Source organism: Choloepus didactylus, chromosome 5, assembly GCF_015220235.1.
Source record: "Choloepus didactylus isolate mChoDid1 chromosome 5, mChoDid1.pri, whole genome shotgun sequence".
Taxonomy (NCBI): Eukaryota; Metazoa; Chordata; class Mammalia; order Pilosa; family Megalonychidae; genus Choloepus; species Choloepus didactylus.
The window spans coordinates 89,231,113-89,254,567 of NC_051311.1; the positions used below are offsets into that span (position 1 = coordinate 89,231,113).

Genomic DNA, 23,455 nt, shown 5'->3' on the forward strand with positions numbered 1-23,455 from the left:
AGGGGGGAGGGCCCCTCCAAGCCCTTATAATGCAGAAATCCCACCTCAGCAGGCTTCTCCTCCTTTGGAGAATGCTCGCACTCACCTTCTTGGAGAGTGTACTTTTGCATTAAACTTTTGACTGTACACACTGGCTAGTCCTTGGATTCTTTCTTATGACTGAGACAAGAACCCTCACTGCGCCAGTCCCTGGTCAAGGTCTCAACTTCTCCGAGGACTCCCGGGGCTCTTCAGCAACTTTAAGTTTATTAAACTTTTGGCTGTACACATTGACTAGTCCTTGAATTCTTTCCTGCAACTGAGTCAAGAACCCTCAGGGCACCAGCCCCTGGGGAGTCTTAACCTCTCAGAGAACCCCCGGGGCCCTCTGGCATCAGTGAGACCAGTGTTCCTACCTTAAAGAATCTTGAAACAAATCAAAACAGCAACAACAACAAAAAGCCATCTTATCAAATATTTTTAAAAATTTGTTTGAACGTGGTAATGTTCAACTTGTTTATAAAGTCTCCAGTTCTTCCTATAGTCTCAACAACTTAACAGGAAAGAAAAAGTCTCAACCACTTATCAGGAAAGAAAAAAAGGAAAGAAAGCAACAGATAGAAAGGGAATGGAGAACTGAAGAACTAGGGACATGGGGGATTTTCTTTTTAATTTTTATTAAAAGATTGATTTCCTGGAATCCTGATTTTTTTTTCTTTTAGTGCCAGATTAATTTATTTTATCCCTGAACTTACAAGCTCATGTTAATGGGAATAGCAGTTTTGTACTTAGAAAGGAGATAATATCCATAGACTAAAAATATTGTGTCATGTGGCCATTTGCCAGCAACTCAGTAAGGCTTTCTGTAAAACCTGGCATTCTCTCCTCTTTTTAAAGGCTTGTTTAATCAAAGCTGATCCCCTGATATTCATTCTTGGAAAACAGAAATTAAATAGAATGAAAAGCAATTGCAGCCCCTCTCTGCCCCAGTACTGGCTGAGAAAAATCCTGAGTAATCAGATCAATTCAGTTAACAAATGCTTGTCAAACAAGCTCTCTGGTTTCCCTGCTGGGAATATTTCTTTACCACCACCCCAGGTTTCTCTATTTGCATCCCCTTTGCAGCTACAGCTAGCTCAGGGACACAAAAGCTTCAGTTTGGAAGACAAGAAGCCCATACTTCCTGCCCCATTCACCCTTTATTGTACCATTGGTGTAGGGAGAGAGGAGAGTGAGACAGAGCCGTCCCAGTTTCCTGAACTGTCAGGATCCCTGGGGAGGGCAGGCCACCTGTGGCAGCCAGAGTCGCAGACAAGGAGTCAACCTGTGTCCATTTTGCATTCATCAGTTGCTTTCAGGCCTGAAATGGAAACCAGCAACCAGAATTCAGCCTCCTGTCTCCAATGGAACAGAACAAACTTCTGGGGCCAAGTTTCCAGAGGGAATGCAGGATCCATATTCTTCTGAATACTAGGCAGTGCCGATGGGTCTTCAAGCCACTGAGTCAAAGCCCACAGCCCACACAGAGGACCAAGAGCACATGGCATAATCCTCCACCCAGGTTGTGGCAAGTTATAAATATGACATCCACGTTGCTATTTTATATTTCAGTTTAATCTGAATATTTTGTTGAAAGCATCAGTTCCTCTCTGGTTTTCCCCTTATTCCCTTCCCGTCTCAGCTCAGGGTGAGGAGGTGTAGGGGAGGGGGTTGGAAGGGAAAGGTGCCTAAAAGAAAGAAAAACTATTAAAAAAAACCTGCAAACCTTTAACTGGGCTCCTGCTTGTGCTGTATAGTTATATAAGGATGAGCTAAGTGGTTCATAGGCAAGTACTTGGGTGTTTTTTAGAAGAAGAGAAACATCTGTAAATGAAAAGTGCTATTAATAATGTAATCCTTTAGTGATAAAGCTGCAGACCTTATCCTCTCACGTTGCCTTCTTTTTCCATGATCAGCCTGGATCTTGTTCTGCATGATTCAGGCTCCACTGATCTTTAGGACAATGAGCCCCATTTATTCAAGACAGTGCTTCTCCCGATGCTAGGAAGGGCAATGGGTCACGCATTTGGAATGGGGATTGCCAATTCCACTGCTTTTTCCTTTCGTGAGCATTTTAAGAACCTGGCACGGAAACGCCTTATACAAAGACCTACAGTGAGTTAGGCAGATGCCAGGAAGGGCTGTATTGGATGGGGAGGGGGCTCAAGGGAAAGAGGAAGGGTGCTGCCACTCTGGAAAGAAAGGGGAGGACACCAATGGAGAATTTGCCAGAAGAGGCTAGGGGTGATGAATGGGAGCTGGGGTAGGAGAACTTGGTTCTCACTGGCGTTACCTGGCCCAGGCAAGGACCTCAGTTCTCTCCCTCATCTACGAAATAAGGGGCTGCTCAAAGGACCTAAAGAGCCCCATCCAGGCAGGACCTTCCTATGGTCTGGTTTGGCACTTGATCACTTTATTCCCAGGAAGACCTTTTGAAGCCAGGAGAGAGACATGAACAAGATGGAGGTGGACCAAGAGAAGAATTACTCCCCATTTTGCCCCCCCAGTAGGTCAGCTGGTAGCAAGGTCATTGCTCTTTTAATTTAATCCTTTTGTCTGCCCTGTGAAGACACAGCACATTTCACTTTATGCAAAAGTCCTTCCCTAATGGAAGGGCCAAGAGAAAGCCCCTTAATGGAGGAATTGCTGCACTAGATCACTTTGCCTCCAGCTGCGAAGCTGATTAACGTCCTTAGAGTCTCCAAGGAGGCTTAGCTGCAGTCACGATGGCCATTTCCAAGCAGAAGTGGAAGGAGGAAGTGAGGGAGCTGGATGTGTGTGGGAGTGGGTGGGTGGGGTTCTCATGTAGCCTTTTGCAGGAGGTAGAGAAGGACAGAGCAGAGGGGACCCAGAGAAGAAATGCCAGTAAATATATTTATTCATATGCAGATAATCCTTCTCTTCTTCATATTCTGAGCCTACTATTCACACCTGCCTCTGAGCCCCTGCTTCCCCTGCACCCATCACAACACAGAAGGCGCACTGGGAGGCAGAGCTAATGTTAGCTCTAAGCCAGCACCGACCAATCCAGTAGCCACTAGTCAGGTGTACATGTGACTATTGGGCATTTGAAATATGGCTGGTCCAAATGGAGAAGGGCCGGAAGTGCAAAAGACACACTGGTTTTGAAGACTTTGTATGAAAAAAAAAAAGAATGCAAAATATTTCATTGATCATCTGTGTGTCAATGATAATATTTTGGATATATTTAGATTAAATTTATTGTTAAAATTTTATTTCACCTGTTTCTTTTTAATGTGGCTTCTAGAACATCTAAACTGACATAGGTGGCTTTTATCTGTGGCTCGTAGTATAGTTGTATTGGACAGCACTGGTCTAAACCATGTAAAACCACATGTCAATTTGTTTTTTAAAAGAAGGAGCAAACGTCATTGGTTTCTGGATTAGCCCCTATTTTACATTATCTGTGACACAGTTTCATTTCATTAAGCTGGAAAAGAGCTGTAGGATTTGTCATTTTGAAGGAGTTAGGATTACAGAGACGTCCTAGAGCTATTTTTTAAATTCATCCTTTACCTCTAGTTACTGCCACCAGCAAAGTGACTCACGGAGCACAAACCAAGCCTAAATTCCTTCATGCACATCCTTTGGGGTTGTATTAATGTTTGTCCTTGTTTATTTAGTTCGGTGGTTCTTGAAGTATATTGCGAATCAGGATCACCTGGGAATTTTGTGATTCTTGGGCCCCACTGCCAAGATTCTGATTCAGCAGACTCCAGGAATCTGCATTTTTAAAAAGCATTCTGAGCATGTTCTCACACAGGGGCCTGAATATTCTCTGAGAAACATGCATAAATCAGTGGTCCCAGACTTTCTGATTAGAAGCATCACCTGGGATGTTTGGCAAATATGTAGATTCCCAGGCCCATCCCAGACCCACAGAAGCCAAAACTCCAAAAGAAGGACTTGGATAATTTAGGAGACAATGTCTTCCAAGCAGCTGTTCTCAACCCTGTCTACACTTAGATCACATAGGGGCTTTAAAATACTGATGCCTCAGCCATCCCCAGGACAATTACATCAGACTCTAAGGAGATGGGACCCAAGCATCTGTATTTCTTAAAGCTTCCCTGGTAATTTCAATTTACAGCCAAGGTTAAGAAGCATGGGTTTAGTCAATAGCAAATTAACCAAGCCTCCTTTCTACTTTTACAGAGCAAAATATGTCACTTAGTATCCCCAAAGCACCCAGAGTCAAATTTCTAAGTACAAAGGCCATAATATTTTACTTCCTAAACTGTTATTACCTCTTTCCTTCTATATTATGTTCACTGCTCCTGTAGGCTGGCTTTCTGTGCAGCTGTTGGTTCTTGCTCAGGTGTTAAAATACTTCATCAACACTTTCCACTGCAACTTTGAGTACCTTTCCACCCAAACAACTCCTAAACTCACTGCAGAAGCCACCATTCCAACCACCCAGTTGCAAGCCCCTGCACCTTCAGCTATTGTCAGCCCCTTTTGATGGGATCACGTTTTCCTCTGAGAGACTAACACCTGCTGCGGTTGATTCCCACCTGGGCTGCTTCCCATCACCTGACAGGTCAACAACCTGCTCCATGAGGCATTTTTCAAGGGGCTGTGACCTTAATCCTTCTGGGCAATTTGAAAAAAGTGTATTAAAAATGGAGATTTAAAAAATAGATATGTTTTTCACAGCTGAGATTCCTTCTACTTGGCCCTCACTGCATCTTGTACAAACTTTATAGCAATTATAATATTGAATTATAATTATTTTGTGTATGCATGAACGTCTCCCATCCAGACTGTAAACTTCCTGAGACAAACGTATTGTACATGTCTTCGAAGCCAAAGTATCTAATAGAATGCCTAGCACATAACGGATCTTTGGTAAATTATGAAATGCACTAAATATATGTGTGGTACTATACTTTTGGTTGCTCACCTAATCCCCATTCAGAATCCCTTTTCCTGTAGTCACCATCAAACAATAATAGCATAGAAAATAATTCAGTTCTGACCAATTATTTTTATCCTGCCAAAAAAGGACAGACAGGGCTGGTACACCCCCTTCACTCTTTATCCCTTCCTGTTTCCTTCTTTTTCTTCTTCCTGCCTGGAACTCAGAGGTAAAGACTAGAGGATATAGTGGTCACCTTGCAACAAAGAAGTAAGCAAAAAGAGGGCAATGCCAATATACTCTGTATGGAAGAGGAGAAAAATAGGAAAAGTCAAGTTCCCCAATAGCACCAGGGAGTAGCTGGTCCATGACTGCCTGCCTGTCGGCAGGTTGTTTTCTGTAATTTGTAGACAAACACATTCCTCATTGATACTTTAAGTATATTATGAGTAAATATGTATGTAAAGGACTTAGCATTGCATCTAGCCCGTAGTAGGGACCCATTAAGTGTCTGCATATTTGTTCACTTATTCAAACAAATATTGGCATGAATGAACTTTGAATGAATGAGTGAATGAATGAACGGATGTTTTCTTGTACATAAGGATCATCTGATAAAAACAGACTATTCCCTAACTTTAAGATGTGCCCACTAATCTTTAGAAAGCTTTGTTTCAGACCCCGTAGACTATATTATATTGGTCCTGGAGTTTATTCCTACTGCTCACTTCCTTCAGCTAAAAAAAAAATAGTCCTGTTGAAGCTGCCAATCAGCAGAAACAGCCTCCTGGTGTTGCCCATTTGCCCAGTGTCATGTTTCCAGCATTCCCTTCTTTATAAGGTAGGATTTGCAGGATTGTTGCTTGCTCTAAGGTTATGGGGTGGGATTTGGCTTCTTTTTTTGCTCTCTCTAACCAGAGCTGCCCAGCTGCAGTGAGTGCACAAAACCACTTCAGTGGGCAGAGCTAGAAGCTGAGCATCCACTCCCAGGGACAAACAAAGGGGCTTCCCCTGAGGTTTGGTGGCTCCAGGAGCCCCACTGGTAGCTCCATCGAAGAAACTGATTAAAAAGGGAGAGAAGAGAGACTAGCTGTCTCAAACAGAACCAAGAGACAACTAACTCTCTTGGATGGAGTCTTCTCTACGGCCTAGAAATCTTGGGATTCTTTTTGTTTGTTTTTAAACTTGGCTCCAAGCTGCTTCATCTCTTGAAGAGGATGGTTCCCAGCCATCTGGGCCTTCAGCAAAATCTCACTGAAGCTGAATTCCTGGGCCAGAACAACTTTAGTGGGTACATGTACTTCCATCGTGTAAATGCCTGATTTGAGGGTGGATATTTTATGGTTACTTTAAAAATAATATAGGGAGATTTTTATCAGCTAGGATTAAAAAAATATTGAGAAGTTTCAGTATGCCAGGCACTATGCAAAGTGGTTTTACATGAATTATCTACGTAACTATAACCCCCCTACATGAGTATTATTATTCCCATTTTACAGATAAGAAATGGAAGCTCAGAGATGTCAAGAACTTGTCCAAGATCACATAGAGCAATGAATCCAATTTGGGGTGTCTGTCTCCAGAGACCCCAAACTCATCCCAACCATTCCCTATGCTTTAGAAGTAAGACAGCATATATCCCCCTTTTCCACTGCCCAAAGCCACCCTGATTAGACACAGGATACAAGGCTCCCATGTCAGAGACAGCACAAGCAAACTCCTCTTCAGTTTAACAAGGAGACTTACACTGAGGGGTATGTTTCGGCTTGCGTCTTCTGGATCAAAGGCCTCAACCTGGTAAATGGATCCTGGGTTTGTTCCTTCTGCTATATAGAGCTCTATACCTATACAAGTGTTCAAAGGGGAATAAGAAATATTTTATCTGATAAAGCAAAGGAGGAATTCCAAAACCGGAAGCAGCCATACACATCCAAAGGGAACTAAGAGTATTGGCATTTTGGGAAAGAGGGAGGCACTAATAAGGCTGTGAATAAGACCACTGGCCAACTTGCATGAGTGCATCCATTTAGAGGAATTAATAAAGTACCAGGTTGGCCAAGGCACTATCAACTCTCCATTTACTTCTTTCATTGACACATGACCTAGAGTCCCATCATCTGGGGAGAAGAGAGAGGTGAGGCTGCTCCCTGTCCCAGGTCCACCGGGCTGTGCAAACTCCTCCTAAACTGAGCTAAGCTAACACCTTAACATGCACTTAGCATCTCAGTGGAAATCAGTTGCAGAAATGAGGGGTTTTATAGTGGAAAAGAGAGGAGATGGGATAGGAAGGGGTTTGCAGAGGCCCAGGGAGGGGGACAGAAATTGACTTCATCTCCTGCAGGGCTGTTCTCAGCTGTCGGGAGGAGGGAGGAGCAGGCCATGCCCCGTGGCACCACCAGCCCTGCCTGAAGGGCTCCACGCTCTGCACTGGCAGAGTTGCCAGCTACCTTCAACAGGCATGTCAGTGGATATTAAAAGTTAATGTTAAAAGATTAAGTTCCAGTTTAGCATCCGAAACCATGAAGCCAAGAAGGCTGAGGGATGAACTACTTAAAGTGCTGGAAGAAAATAATTGCTAACCAAGAATTTGGTTGGAGAAGCAGATTTGGGCAGGTTATATGGGGGGAGTCAAGAGTTTGGTTTGGGGACACATTAAATTTGAGATCTGTTAGATATCCAGGTGGAGATGTTGGCTAAGTGGATAATTTGAGTTGGGAGTTCCAGGGGAGAGCCTGGGTTGGAAAGACAGACTTGGGATGGGGTGGTGGGGGTGTTTCAAGCCATGAGCTAAGGTGACATTGTATAGGAGGTACCATGCTCCAGTACCTAATATTGTCCCTACTGTGTAGCAGACCCTGGACACGAGTCCATGGGGTGATTGAACAAATCCACCAATGACTGCAGTACCCAGTCTTGAGTCTAGGATGGACTCGGCATAGGCTCTTTTAGAAAGATCTACTAGAAGTCTCTGAGCCTCAGTTTCCTCCACTGGGCTGGGAGGAGACCAAGAGAAACCATGAACATGAGGGGCTTTGTAAATTGCTGGACACTATTATCGGGAGTGCTGGGCTGAGCGACATTTCATTTGTTCTCTGCTCATTAGGCAGCTGCCTTTTCCAGGGAAAACAGCTGCTCATTTATTTATGTTTCTGTTTTTCTCCATCCCTCAGGGTCCTTCCTGATGCCACCATCTGGACCGCGTGGCACACCCCAGTGTGTCTTACCTTTTGCCAAGTTGCCTGGAAATGCAGGCGGCTCATTCACATCTGTTACCTGGACAGTCAGGATCTGAAGGTCTGTGGCACCAACCCCATCCTTAATATAAATCTGCAAATCAAAGATGTTTGGTCCTGTTTCAAAATCTAGTTGTTCCCTCCCAGTGGTGACAACCTAAAACCAAATGCAAAATTGTCAGTAATCTTGCCAAGGAAGATCTGTCTTGCACACATGCATTTTGCAAAGGAATATTACTAGAAAGGATGCAACTGGCATCCTACAGAGCACCTTTCATTCACTGTCAGAGGAACTAGGTATTTTATCTTAGTCCTTCCAACATAAGCTCTATGACCCTTTACTAAAGGGACTTCTGTGTCTGGTGCTGCTTTTCATTAGGAAAGAAAAATGTTTAGGAGACATCTTGGTGCAACTGACTGGAGACGGAAAGCCTGAGAATTAAAACAATCTATCACTACCTAGGGGAGGCTCTTGGGCAATCTCTTAGCTACCCTGAATGTACTTGGATTTCCTCATCGTTAAGAGCAAAAAACTGCACTTTCCTGGGATGGCTATTAAGTGATATCTTGACTCATCCCTCCATTCTCCTTTTCCCAAGGTCACATGCAAGAATCAACAACAGAAGAGACACTGGGTGCAGCCACATAAATAAGGAATGATGCTTACTCTATCAACAGGCATTCACATTTTTGGTGCCTTTCCATGCATTCTCCTGTTGTCAGGAGTTTTGTCCTCTGTACAAGTGTTTTGGAGATGTGGGAGGGATACCGAGAACCAGGGCCGGAGGGTTATCACCAGAATCTGGGGATGTTGCCACCTGGAATCCCGGCAGACCATGTTGGGAGAATCCTGCTGGGGTTAACTGGAGGCAACTAGAGCCTTAGAAAGGGCAGCCTGGTTCCGAGACCTCTCACGTGTATATGCACTTCCCTGCCACTAATTTAGCCCCCAGTACTCCCAGAAGGCCCAGAGTCCTTTGCAACATCAAAGGCTAAGTTTTATGTCCTTCCTTATGCTAATGGAACCTGTTGGTAATTAATGCAACTGAGACCAAGCAATGAGACAGTTCAGCATCCAATAGTGAAGAGAACACTCAGCTCTGATTCCATCTCCACCACTGAATTTTTGCCTGACCTTGGGAAAGTTACTTTACCTTTCCCTGATTCTGTTTCCTTGCAAAAATAGTCATTTGGGAAATAATTCCTGTCTAGTTAAACAGCTGGAAGAGTATTTCAGTATAATACAAGGTATAACTAACCAGGACACTGTGAAAACTCAGGGGAGAGAAAGTGTATGTGAGCTGTGCTGAGTGAGGGAAGGGCTAATGGAGGAGGCAGTGGGCACTGTTTGACTTTAAAGGGTCCAGATTGTTTGAGAGAAGGGAAGACAGCCACAGATGTTGAATGAGTATGCATGGTGGAGGGAGAAGGTGTGACTAGGAGGAAAATGGAGATAGTCTTGTCCCCAGCAGTGGCAGGATCGACCTGGTGTCCAGGTAAATGGAGATTACCTGGGCTCTGTGTTTGGTACATGGTAGGTGAGAGGCAGCATAGCAAAGGGGTCAGGAGCATGGACTCTGGAGCCAGGCTGTTTGGCTTCAAAAAGTGATCCAAAAAATTTTATCTTGGAACCAAAGGAATCGGGTTGCTATCAACACAAATGGACAGTATGTTTTCATTGTTATTGTCATTGTTACCAGCATTTATTAACTGTTTACTATGTGTCAGGCTCTTGCTAAGCCATCTTGTGGAGCATTTCATCTAATCAGCACAAAAGCAGTAGATAGATAAAACCTCCCCCCATTTCACATATAAGGAAACTAAAGCAGGGAGGGTCAGGAACACTCCTAAGATCACAGAGCTGGGAGTGGTGGAGCCTGAATTTGGCCACAGGCAATCTGTCTGTTAGCTATACTCTGGATTTTGTTGAAAGATGATAAGTTTAGTTTTAAGCATGTTAAATTTGAGTTTGTTCTGGACAAGGCTGGGCAAATTTGCAGTTGGGCAAGATGACAGGAAATTGGCAAAACCGGCAAGCTAGGGTCCACAGTGCTCCAGACAGTAGATGGAAAAGGGGGGAGTCAGGCTCAGAGGCAGTTGAAAGGGAGGTGGGCACGAGCCTGCACAGGACCTCCCAGAGCTCTGTGGCCTGCTGGCCTGTCTTTGCAGCTGCCAGGCTTGGCAGTCGCACCTCCCCGGTTTCTCAGAGCCATCCTTCTTGGGGCTGCTCCAGGAGAAAACTCCTTGACCAGATAGTTAGCCACAAGTGGCTAAAGGAGGCTCTGACGTCTCTCTTGCTGGGTACCAGTGAGCCAGTGCTGCCTGGGGGTTATAGCAAGGGCTCTGGGGCCAACCTGCCTGATCTCAAGTTCTATGTGAACCCAGCAAGTCTCTGTCTCCCTATGTTTCAGTTTCTTCACCTTTAATATCCAAATAATAACAGTGCCCTACTTCATCACTGTGAGTATGAAAGGGGAGGATTCATATAAAATGTTTAGGGAGTGCCTGGTGGAGGGTAAGTTCTCCCTATGTGGGAGTTATTATCCTTATTAATTCTCCAGGAGCCAGGTTCACATGTCTCAAAGGCGGGAGGCCTGGCCTCTGGCATGGGTTGGAGCTCACCGTTGGAAGGCCCTGCACCCAGCTTCTGGGCCCACTAACCTCACCAGTGGACTCGACATCCTCCAGGGTGCCAAGGTGACTCAAGGAGGGGCCAGGCCCTGCCACAGAGATGGCACTGCCATCCTCTGAAGGTGGCAGGGGTGGCTCTTGTGAGCATTTGGGCTGCAGAATAGGATTTTTTTGGAGGGGCTGGTTCATGATGTTGGGTAGTTTCTGGGAAGAAGCAAACAGTTCTTAGGAAGAGCTTCAGGCTTGTGAACCTGTGGCCCATCCTAGTACCAAGCCAGGGTCCAGGGCAGCTGTGGGGTACCAGGAGGGCAGCACCTGGACAGGAGGACAATACACTGAACTCTTGAGCTGAGAGTAGCTGAGAACCTAAGAAATCAGTTATTTCTAGAGATTAGGAACAGGACAGAATTCTTCCTTGGTTGACAGCCCTGCTTGAATCACATGGAATGTGGGAAAGGCAGGTCCCCAAAAGAAGGAAAACAAAAGTGTGCATAGCAACATAGGAGAAAAAGTCCGGACTTTGGAGTCAAAAGACCTGAGTTAAGTTCTCATTTCCTCCTTTACTACTCTGAGATCTTGGACAAATCAATTAAACTTGCTGTCTCTCAATTATCTTATTTCCAAAATAGGAATAAAAAATGTTTAAACAATAATAAAATCAAGGTTAGTCATAACAATCAAGGGATCAGGTGTGTGAACATGCTTTGGAAACTATGCAGATTTGAAGCATCACTATCGTCAACATCATCATTAGGGGCAGTAGAAACAAAGCAGTTAAGAATGAGACCCAAATGTCTGTCAACTGATGAAAGGTTAAATAAAATGTGGGCATATCCATGCAATGGAACATTTTTCAGCCATGAAAAGAATGGAGTACTGATACAGACCACAACATGGATTTACCTTGAAAACTTTCTGCTAAGTGGAAGAGCCAGTCACAAAAGACCACGTTGTATGATTCAATTGATAATAAATGTCTGGAATAGGCAAATCCATGGAGACAGAAAGTAGATTAGGGGTTGTCAGGGCAGGGAGGAGGGATTAAGGAGTAACTGCTAATAGGTATGAGGCTGATTTGGGGAGTAATGAAAATGTTCTAAAATTAGATTGTAGTGATATTTGTACAACTCTGTGAATATACTTTAAAAAAACCCCACAGAATTGTACATTTCAAAAGGTTGAATTTTATAATATGTAAATTATATCTCAATAAAGCTGCTTAAAAAAATGAGAGCTCTGGAGCCAGATTGCCTAGGTTCCAATCTCAGCTCAGCTACCTACTAGCTGTGTAACCCAGAGCAAGTTACTTAACCTCTCTGTGCTTAATTTTCTCCATCTGTGAAAAGAAGGTAATAATACAATCATTGGATTGCTTTGAGGATTAAAAGAACAAATGCATAAAAAGTACTTTCAGCCATATTTAGCATATACTAAGTGCCATATGAGTGCAAACAACTGGTAGGGAGCAGACAAGCAGCAAATTTTGAAGACGAGCTAGATGTCAGGGGAGCAGGAAGGCATGGCTGTTAAGTCACAGAACCAGCATCTGACCCAGGAAGATGAGCTGGATGCTGAGGTGAAGACTGCTCCTTACAGAGCAGAGGGCCCACCCCTGGGGAGAGGAGAATCCCAGATGCTCTGACCCTCAGGTCATAGGTTTACAGGTCTACCGTGCGGCCCAGGTACATGCGCTTTTCAAAAGCCCCCGATGACTCTGATGATCAGCCAGTTTGAGAACCCCTAGAACATATGTCAGAGAAGCAACAGCCTGGGCCAAGCAAGCCTTGGGCCACTGGGTTCTGTAGGAACCCCAGGAGAATGGCAGGCAGGACTAGGGACTGGACTGATGATAATTGCAAGAGATTCTCAAACCAGCTAAGCAAAGGGGTGGAGGATGGGGGATACTACAGTTTAGGTAGATCCTGACACCTGGCCCTTCAAACATCCTTTGAAGATCTCTGGGGTTACCAGTGGAAAACAACTAGCCATGCAACGAGCAGGTTTGTCCTGTCTGAGGGGAAGCAGTGACTTTGGAAATGCCCAGATGACAAAGTAGACCACGGAGCAGCAGCTCCCTAGCTCTTGAATGTGAGGGATTGGGTCTGACTTACCCAAGAGAAAACATTCACTCAGTAGGGCTAGACATTAGACTTATTTTTACTCAGGCTGGGTGTCTTCCATATTAATGAAGTCTCTTCTTTGATCTCACAGAATCATAGAAAAGCAGGATCACCAGACTAAAGTTCATCAGGGCCTGGCTTTCAAGATCAATTCCCAAATTCTTCCACCCCAAAAAATTTAGTGACCCTACTCATGCCTTGATACACTTGATATCTTGTGAGGGTTGTTGGCAATAAGAAACAAATCTTCTATCTATAACCAACTGAGTATAATGTCCAATTGGACTGGCGTAAGAGGAGAAAGAAGGTCCAAGGGCTACTGGGGCATCTAGCAGAGAGGGCTCTAGGATGCCTCAAATACAAATTCTGAATCTTTCAATAGGGAAGACAAAACCTGGGCAAAGAGGATGCTCCAGAATCCCATCCTTCCCCCACCCCGCCATGTCCAGACACTGCTTTGTGGCCGGCTCCCACAGTAGCTGCTTGCTGCTTACCTCAAAGTCGGTGCCTGACAGCCCATTCACCCTAAAGGCTTCAGTGAGGGGACTTGAGTTGATTACCAGGGGAAACCCTGGGCTCACAGGTGACAGCGATGCTGAGAGTTTCACAGAAAACTTGTGCACCGGAGTCTCAGGTGGAGAATTCTCTGCCACACTGCTTGTAGCAGGTAAATGGACTAAGTGCAGCGCCTCTCCCTCTGCGGATTTAAAAAGGATGCAAAATGACATCAGCACTAAGCCTTTTGCTAGGAACAGAGACTTAACAGCTTGGTCTGTGGCTTCAGTTCATGGCTTGCAGGCCACGATGGGATCTGGTCATTCCCCAAGAACAAACATTCTTGCCAAGTGCTGGAAATGGAAATGCAAGATTTTCTGGAGGCCAAGAAACAATCACCACCAAACAACCGTGAAATCTGCTTCTGTAATTCAGTAAACAAAGCTGGTGCTTTTTCTCTTGTCTTCCTTTCTCCTTCCTCCTGGCCTTCGTGAAGGACCAGGGTGAGAGAAACATGCCTCATGAGGAGATAGAAACCCACTTGAAGGATACATCTCCTTTATAAGGGCTTGGTAGCTTACAAGCATTTCTTTTCCTTCTCTGGGTGTTTGACTCATGAGCTCATCAGAGATTTGAGAATGCCTGGAGAGCTTCAAAATCACAGCAGATCGCCTCACCTCCATTACTAACCTCAAGGAGAATTATTTGTTATTATTGGATGCTATTGGCATCATGTAGGGGGTCAGCCAGTGCTTTCTCGTTGAATAGGTTAATTCCATTTCTGAGGAAATGAGGCTCGGGGAGGACATGTGAGTTGCCTTGGGATGCATTACAGATGGGGAATTTTATAATTTAAGTGAAAGCATGTTTCTTCCAGGAAAGCCTTGGGACCATTCTAAGGCCTCCATGACACTCTGAGAAATGTTGCCAGGCCAGAGGAAAGCAGCAGGCTGTGGTCTTTTATGACTTTGTAACGATGGCTACCATTTATCCAGCATGCCCATTGTCCCAAGTAAGTGCATAATGGAAAATCCTTTATCTCATTTACTGCTCAGAACAATCCTCTGAGATAGGTATTAAAATCATCATTTTACAGGTGAGGAAACCAAGCTTAAGGACAAACAGCTGAAAAATAACAAAGCCAAGATTTACACTGAGGGCCCACTCAAAGGCTACGTTACCTCCCTAGCTTCTCTAGTGTAAATTTTCTTCCCTACACCCTCTACTTAGAATGCCCTCCCTCCCTGTTTTCCACTTGCCCAAACACTTAACCAAGGATCATTTCCTCCATGAATCCTCTCAATTTCCTGACAATCATTCCAAAGAGAGTTAATCACCACCTCCTTTATGTTACTATGGTACATTTCATGTTTCCAGTTTAGTTCTCATTAAATTATATTGGAGTTGCTTTGGTTGCTTGTCTGTCTCCCTCCTGGCTGGGTGCATGTTCGTTTTAGAGGGGCACAGATAAGTGTCCATCAGTGCACCTTGAGAGACTCACCCTCCAAGCCACAGGACCTGCAGGCTCTGCTACCACCTCACCTACACTTCCAAGTCCTGTCCACCATCAGCCATTGGGACAAATACCAAGGGGAGAAAAGATGGCAGGGTTGGGATGGAGAGTGGAAGGACCTGTGCTATTGAGAGATGTAAAATTCCTAGAAACAAACAAGCCATGGAAAAATATTGAGTTTGGCTCGAGGATGTTCCAATTGGGGTAGTGGGTGGGGTGTCAGGGGAATAAATAGAAATGTAGACAAAATGGAAATATAAGCACATTTACTGATTAGAGTTTTCATCAATCTAAAGTCATTACATTTAGTTCAGAGACTAAAATGCATTATGCATAAGTTTTTTTTTGTTCACAGAATTATCAAGTTGTTGGACAAGGACTATGCAAGGACTTAGAAATAGCAAAACAGCTGAAGTTTAGGGTGATGGGAATATAAAGAGTTTTTTTAATCTATTAAAATTGACTTTAATATTACAGAACTTTGTGATAAATAAAAACCAGGAGGAAAATAGTATGTTTGAAGTGGAGACAAAAAGTTCCTGAAAATAGTTTTTCAAAATGAGCAAAATAATTGATTGCTTTGGTTGGTTGGGTTTCACTGGCATAATTTATTGGCATAATTCCCTCTCACTCTCTTTTCCCACAAATGGAAGTCACCAGGGCTTCCCCCTGAGCTGTTCTTGAGAATGTTTCTTCACAGGACATAAGCAAAATGAAATGTTGACAATTTGTCTCAAAGAACTCCCACCTTCTCACCCGTACATGTCTCTCCCTTCTATCTCCTGCTCCAGTGACTTGTGACCCTCTGGTCAAGGAGGAAGGAAGCCCCAACTGATATTTAAGCAAAGATACAATTTGCTGAGTTCTTCTCAAGAATGGCCTGGGATAAGATAGTATCTGGACAAAATGAATAAACTAAAACAAATAATCACTTGCATTTACTAGGCATTGTGCTAGGTACTTCGCTACCTAATCTCATCCACTGCCAACACAATCCTATGATGTAGGTATTACTATCCACACATGAGAGAAAGGAGATTCAGAGTGGTTGAGTACCTGAGATGACTCACTGAGTAAGTGGTGTGGTGGGCCCAGGCTCACCTCGTCTGGCTCTCATAGCTAACAGACTGCATACACGTACCGCAGACAATCATTGGCGCCATTCTTGATATGTGACCATGCAAATGTGTGATGTGTCTGGGTTGTTCTATGACCTGGGGACAGCGTAGCATGATGGAACCAGTGCTTGGTAAGAAGTTAGACCCTCAACCTGGATGTTAGATCTACGTGATGTGATCTGTAAAATGTCATTTTTGAAACAACATAAAGGAATTGGACTGGAGGATTAGCTCAATGATGGCTTGGATATGAGCAGCTTTCTAAGCCCACACTCAGGGATTTCCACAACCTCACCTTGAACAAGCAGACTACTGCAGCCTTAGTGCATCTCCTTTGGAGAAATGGGAAAGCTAGAGAGACGATCCTCCCCAAACATTGCCCAGCTGACAGCTCCTAGTTTGTTTTTCTGGGAATATATCCATTGATCTTCTTGCATTAATTGTAACTTTGAAAAGATTCCTGGCTCTGAAAGACTTATTCCATGAAAGAACAAGCATCTAATCCAAGGCTCTGACTCTGAGGATGGGGCTCTTTTCATAGCTTCATGCTACCTTCTTAGATTTATAGAGCTTTTCATAGGCTACCTTGAATGGTCATGTGTTGCATGGCATAAGGGAGATATTTTCGGAGGAAAAACAAATATATCCAGTTTCCCTCAAACCACTCAAGTAGGGAACTGCCCATACCATATATGTCTTCTGATATGCCCTTCCTACAGACATTCCTGCCAGAGGTTTCTGCTCTTCTTCATGGCCCCTCGTGCCAGGGCAAGGCCATGTGTACCAGAGTCATGCAAATCAATCCCCGAAACCTTAAGGCAGATACCCTGAGATTCTGCTAAGATGAAAAGTAGCCAAGCCGGATCTCCCAGCTCTTAGTTCAATACCCAGTTCCTCCAGCTCCCTTGCTATTAAAAAAGTAATGGTAGTAGTAATAATAATAAATTATTAATAATTATTATATAATTTAATATATATATTATATAATATAATTTATTATTATATAAATAATATATTTATTATTTAGTATTATATATTATATATTATATATTATCAATTATTAATTATTATTATTAATAATAATATATTATATAATATTATAATATTATTTAGTAATAATAAATAATAATAATAAAGTGACTAGGGTCCACAACCTAAAAACTGAGCAATTAATGAGACAAAAAATTCATAAGGTTGATGCTCTACCCATTCATTATACAGATAAGTTTAAGCAATTGCACAAGGTCACACAGCTGGTTAGTGACAGAGGGGAGGCTAGACCCCAGGGGCAAGCCCTCCCTAAGACTCCATGCGTTTTCCTTCACGGCTGGTCTTCCAAAGCCTTCTTTGGTGGTCTGAGCGCTGGAGACTGGGAAGGAAACTTAAATGGAATTTGACTTACACATGCATCTTAATTAAGTATCAGATTAGAAAAGCTGGAAGCATGCACTTTGAAAAGGGACTAGCACACAAAAGATTTATTATCAGTCACTGAGCCTACTGAAAATCTGGATGGATGATATGCTAGCTTGTTTCCCTTGAATCTCTGCCTTGCCAGAAATGGACCAATGAGGCCTCCTTGCAGGAACCTCTGTTAGAATAATTAAGCCACAGTTGCAGGGGAAGAAGCTGAACACCCTGGGCCACTGCCACCAAAAGTGATGATGTGGTTCAAGAATGTGGGTGGCACTATCTTCTCCCTGTATAGGGTACAGGTGCTCTACCCAATAGCTCTCGTTTCAGTGCACGGAATGGTACTCGCCTGAGACTGTCACTCAATATACCTCTTCGTTCTCTCTAGTTACCATTCAAAACAGTAGCGAAAGAAATTCGAGAATTATTTTGAAATGGGCAAGGAATTTGGAATCACAGTTGCTGCTTCAAGCTTTAGCTTTGTCACTACTGGACTGTGTGATGCCAGGCTGGTCCCTTATTTCTCTGCGGCTGCCTGTCCTCTCCCTCCATGTCTCAGGGCTGTGGTGCTGCACTAGCTAACAGTGGCTGTTAGCCAGGTTTGATTGTTAAAGCAGATTCATAGGACCCAAAATGGCAATGCTTACAAATCTCCAGTTTATCACAGGAAAAAGATACAGCATAGCAACCGCATTAAAGTAAGGATATGTACCAGCCGGGGTCCTCAGAGGCCAGGTGCAGGTCATTTTATCCTCCTTTTTCTAAGGGTTGTGGAAGGACATACTTTCTCTCATGGATCAGGAACCGCCGACATATGTGCAAGAATGTCTTGGAACCAAAATGGAACCTCCACTAGGTTTTTAAAATATTTTGCTGGTCACGTAGGCATATTTCTGCTTCGTAACCAGCCTCACCAGCAGAGCCCTCCAAGAGTCTCACTGAGACCAGATACAAACCATCAGTCTCACTGTTTTCAATAAGTAATGCTTGCAGGCTGGCACAAGCCACTTTAAAACTGCTCAGACCCACAGTCACACAGAAACACTATTAGGTCTGCTTCATGCCTTGACAGTCAGTGCCATGCAGGAACTTTAGCAAAATGGCTAATTCTAGACCTCCTTGAATTAACTCTCACAGCACAGGTACCATGTAAGAAAATGCATTTGCTTGATAAACTATAAAGCGTCATAGAATGCTGTTGTTTCAGTATTGCAACTTCTCTCTATTTCTTTAATTTCCATGATATATACCTTCTTGTATGGGTCATTCACTCACCCCCTTTTGGGGGGCTGATCCATGCCAGGCAAGAATAATAAAAGCAAGCTTTTAATAGGACACAGAAGAAAAGACAGTGACTTTAGTAGTTATTCTATAAATTACGCTAGGTCATAATTAGCAAGCCAAAGATGTGTTTGTCTTGAATCATCACTCCGGTGCTGGTCTGAGGAGGGCTGGTTTCTTTCAAACATCTTCTAGCTCCAGGAAGGTGAAAAGTAGATGGATTCCAATAACTGAGAGTTTGGGCAGGAGGTGAGAGGGAGACAACCAGCTTGCCATGCTTTCCATGGAAAAGGAGGGAGACCTGAGAGGAGGGACTGCCTTTTGCTCTTCTGAGATGGGCTCTGAACAGGAAAGTGACATGATAAAAAAAGGTAGAAACCTTAATCTGCCAACAGAAAGACTTTCTGGAAATGAACAGTATCTTCCTGCCTTTTCAAATGATGAGAGCATTAAGAAGAGGTTACTCCTAGTTCCTCAAGGAGAGTAAGACACCTTTGGCCTCTTTTTGATTTCCTGGCACTGTAGAGGACCAGGCCCAGATGAGGGGTTTAGAGGAGACTTCCTGAAGAGACCCGTGGTGGACAAAAACTCAGGAGGATGGGCTTGGTGCCTTTTCATGTTCCTGCAAATCTTCTAGCTAGTGAGGCATCCTCTTGAATTAAACACCTTAGCAGTTTGCATTTCCCTGAGAGTAATACAAATGCTAGTTCCCTGGAGGTTTTCTCAAATGTAGACAGCTTCAGTCTGCAGCAGATTTAAATATGCTGAGGGCAAGTTGGAAACCATATCTCAGATTCTTTGAGAGGTCCCCTAGCTTTCCGGAATTTCATGTGGTCCTGTTTTCTCTCAACTCTCTCATTTGTACGGTTGGGAGATTTGTCTAGTTTGCATTCTTTAGGGCCTTCCTTTGTAAGCTATTTGTGCCAATTTGGATGTATTATGTCCCCCAAAACACCATTATCTTTGATGCAATCTTATGTGGGCAGACGGATTAGTGCCGATTAGATTGTAATTCTTTGATTGTTTCCAGGGAGATGCGGCCCACCCAACTGTAGGTGATAATTCTGATTGGATAATTTCCATGGAGGTGTGGCCCCGCCCATTCAGCATGAGCCTTGATTAGTTTACTGGAGCACCATATAAGCTCAGACAGAAGGAGCAGGCTTGCTACAGCCAAGAGATACACTTTGAAGAACGCACAGGAGTTGAGAGAGAAGCTGAAGCTTATAGAGACAGTTTGAAGACAACATTTGAAAGCAGACTCTCGCTCCAGAGAAGCTAAGAGAAGACAAATGCTCCAAGATCAACTGAGAGTGACATTTTGAGGAGCTTTGGCCTAAAGAGGAGCGTCATGGGAGAAAGCCATTTTGAAACCAGAACTTGGAGCAGATGCCAGCCATGTGCCTTCCCAGCTAACAGTTTTCCAGACGCCATTGGCCATCCTCCAGTGGAAGTACCCGATTGTTGATGCGTTACCTTGGACACTTTATGGCCTTAAGACTGTAACTGTGTAACCAAATAAACCCCCTTTATAAAAGCCAATCCATTTCTGGTGTTTTGCATTCCAGCAGCATTAGCAAACTAGATCACTATTATTGGGATGGAATACTATAGCTTCCCAAAGAGAAATTTTTCCATTTCCCTTATCTTAATAATGGTGGAAAGGACAGAAACTAACTTAAATGCCAATGTTAAGCAGTCAGAAGGTCTAAATTTCTGCATTTGAGGGGTATGAGTAAATGCAAAAAAATCCTAGGCCCAAAAAGGGATGATGCTCAACAAAAATGGCAAATATTTGTTGGATACCTTCTATGATATGGCACTCGAAATCACAGAGTAATAAAAGATATGAAACCTGTTCTCAGGGCGCTGACAGTCTAGTTGAGGAGACAGGACAGATGCATAATTGATGACTTATAGTATAATAACTCATGCTACCATCTATTGAGCACTTATTCTCCATTAGGCACCATACTAAGTGTTGCCATGCGTTCCACATGCTGGCAAAAAGAGCTCCAGTGCTGCAGAGGGAAAAGCTCACCAAGAGTTAGGGAATCCAGGAAGGATCCTTGGGGGAGGTGGGGCTTGGGTTGGGCCTTGGAGAAAGCATAGGATTTATACCAACTGAGAGGAAAGAGAATACTGTGAGCATATTATTTTATTTGAGATTATAATGGTGTTGCCTGCTTCCAAAATCCTGAAGGCAGGTGCTGGCGTGGCTGCCTTCCTATAATTCCCTGTGTCAGGAGTAAGGGAAATGCTAAGGTTCTCAGATCTCCAAAAAAAAGGATGAAAGAAAAACAGTCTGTATCACAGCACAACCCTTCCAGAAACTAGGATTTGACCTGTTGAAGCAAAAGCATGGTGCAAAGTGTATGTGGAGCTGGGAGGCTGGATTAATGTATTTTTTATGAGAAATCTCTGGTGTTTTCTGAAAAGCTTTGTGCTGTGTTCCTTTCACACATCTGATGACAAAGTTCCAAATGATGGTGTTCAGTATGAGGCATTGGGTTCTTCCTAACCTCCCTCTTCCCCCAATGACAATAAATGTCACCTCTTAACTTAGATTATGGCCTTAAAAGCCTATATTTCTCAGAAAGTCCCAAAGGTTTACTTCACGTCAGAGTCTGAACTGCTCAAGGCTCAGTGTCATGTTGCCAGTTCCTCTTGCTCTCTGTTGGGCCTTAAAGCCTAAGATTAAAGAGGGTCCAATATGAGGAAACTGAGTTATCTTGTTGCTAGATCAAAGGGAAAAATTAAATGGTTATTTCCTTGAATCTTGAAAAAGCATTGGATTTAAAAATCCATTTCTGTTTTAAAAATAAATGCTCTAAGTAAAATACTAATAGAATCTATCTCCTTAACATATAAAACATTCCTGTCTCAAACCAAAAGCTAGGCATCATGCTTAATGGGGAACAAGAAAAGAATGTCCGCACACATCATAATTTAACAATGGTCTGAAGGTACCAGGCTGGGCAATTAGATAAGAGAAAGAAATAGGAAGTATAAAAATAGGAGAGGAGGAGTATAAATATTCATTATTTGCAAATATGGAAAATGCATGAGAATGAACTGCAAAACCATTATAAATAACAGGATTCAGTAAGGAGGCTAGGTTGACAAAATTAATCTAAGAAATCAATAGATTTCCATATATTCTACAAAAATCAATTAAAATGTATAAGGGAAGAAGAGATCCCATTTAAAAATGCAAAAAGGAAAAAAAAGAAAAAGAAAGAATTAGAAATAAACATAATCAGAAATAATGACGAACATTTACTAAGCATTTACTAGATACTAGGCACCTCTGAGAGTTTTACTATATAACTCATCAAAGATGCAAATTATCCCTAAATTAATCTAGAAATTTAATGTGATTAAGTTCTATATATTATGCAAATATTACCTACCCAGAAACAAAATTTAATTTTAAAAGTTTAATTTCAATAATCCAAGCTGACATTAAACATATCATCCAAGATTCATGAAATTCTTGAATAAAGAAAAGTAAGAAGCGTTAGGTTGAATCTTTGTGCCTTCTTTTGGAAGACATTTTCTTTGCTCAAAATCAAGACAGTATCTCCTCAGTATCTCAGTTTCCCCACAAGATGATTTGCCAAGCTCAGATTGTCCCAAGAAGGTCCAGAGAAAGGCCAGAATATCCACAAAAATGGACTTGACAAACAAATGAAGCTCCACTCTGAAAATTATTTTCCTGACCTTAGGCCTCTGAAGGCCTTCCAGCGCAGGCCGGTTAACACAAGAGGGAAAGAAAATTCTGGAAAAAATATGGACTAGATGGTGGCTTCTTCAGGCATCACTGTTCTCAGGGTACCCCTACCCCAGCTCCCAGGAGGTCCTTGGAGCTGTACCATCTCACTCATCATTGCACATAAACCAGCAGTTGTACAAACCCTTCCAGAGGCAGTTTCCTCTATCATACAATGGCATCATGCAAACTGAGTAGGCCCAGGGAAGTTCCAAGGTAAAACCAGTAGCAAAATGGAGTCCTACCTGAAAGGACTCCCAGGAGGATCAGAAGAATGGCTGCTTCCTGCATATTTGATAGTTTGCTTCTGTGCATGCTTCCAAAATATTATCCAGAAACTGAATCCTGCCTTACACCCAAAGTTTATTCCAAATGCCCCTCATCTTCCCCTCCTGGTTTTGTTGCCATGCAAGAAATCAAACAAGGGTTTGGGTGGTAACTAAGGGAGACTCTAAACACCACAGGACTGTTTGTTCTTTGATCACCTGCTTCTGTGATTGCACGGTACCAAGAGGCCTACCAACCAGTCCCTGTCGGCTCACAGTCCATCTTAAAGGCCCACATCTTCTGCAAGAGAGAAGTCACAAGAGCAAAGAAAGAGCTGAGATGCAAAGATGGTTGTAAAAGCTGGATATATGCATAGTAAATTCACAACAGTCTCAACAGCCCTGTAACCAGGCATGAAGCAGGGATGGGAGGTGGAAATTCTTCTGCTGCCCTGAATTGTTGAATAGGACTCTGCGTTGGAATTAACAGGCATTAGTTCAAAAGAGTTGGGGCCAGACACCCTCCTCAAGGCAAACTCAGTGGCAACTTGTGTGTCCCTTTGACTTTGTCCATCACCCTGACCTCTCCTGCCCCCAAAGGGGTCTGTGGAGAGAGATGATGGGGGTCCCAAGTCTCCTTCCCACCAGGGTGTCATCTGGCCAGTCCCTCAGGGGCATCTGCTGGCCTAAAAAGGGCTTTGTGCTCCACGCAGCCC

At 43.3% G+C, this 23,455-nt stretch overlaps 1 protein-coding gene across 10 annotated transcripts in view; it reads right to left on the reverse strand.

Annotated features, from left to right (window-relative positions):
• Positions 1–22,874, reverse strand: part of CDHR3 (cadherin related family member 3) — a 63,425-nt gene extending 40,551 nt beyond the window's left edge. For 9 of the 10 annotated variants that reach the window (XR_005216995.1, XR_005216992.1, XR_005216994.1 and 6 more), the window contains exons 1-4: positions 22,719–22,874; positions 13,376–13,578; positions 8,122–8,287; positions 6,644–6,741 (exon numbers count right to left, since the gene is read on the reverse strand). Coding sequence is in view for 6 of the 10 variants with exons in the window: in XM_037836417.1 (XP_037692345.1) it covers positions 6,644–6,741; positions 8,122–8,287; positions 13,376–13,578; positions 22,719–22,788 (537 nt within the window). In the remaining 4 variants the exon portion in view is untranslated. The remainder of the gene's footprint in view (positions 1–6,643; positions 6,742–8,121; positions 8,288–13,375; positions 13,579–22,718) is intronic. The other variant, XM_037836412.1, reaches the window with a different exon arrangement.
• Between the last annotated feature and the right edge of the window lie 581 nt (positions 22,875–23,455).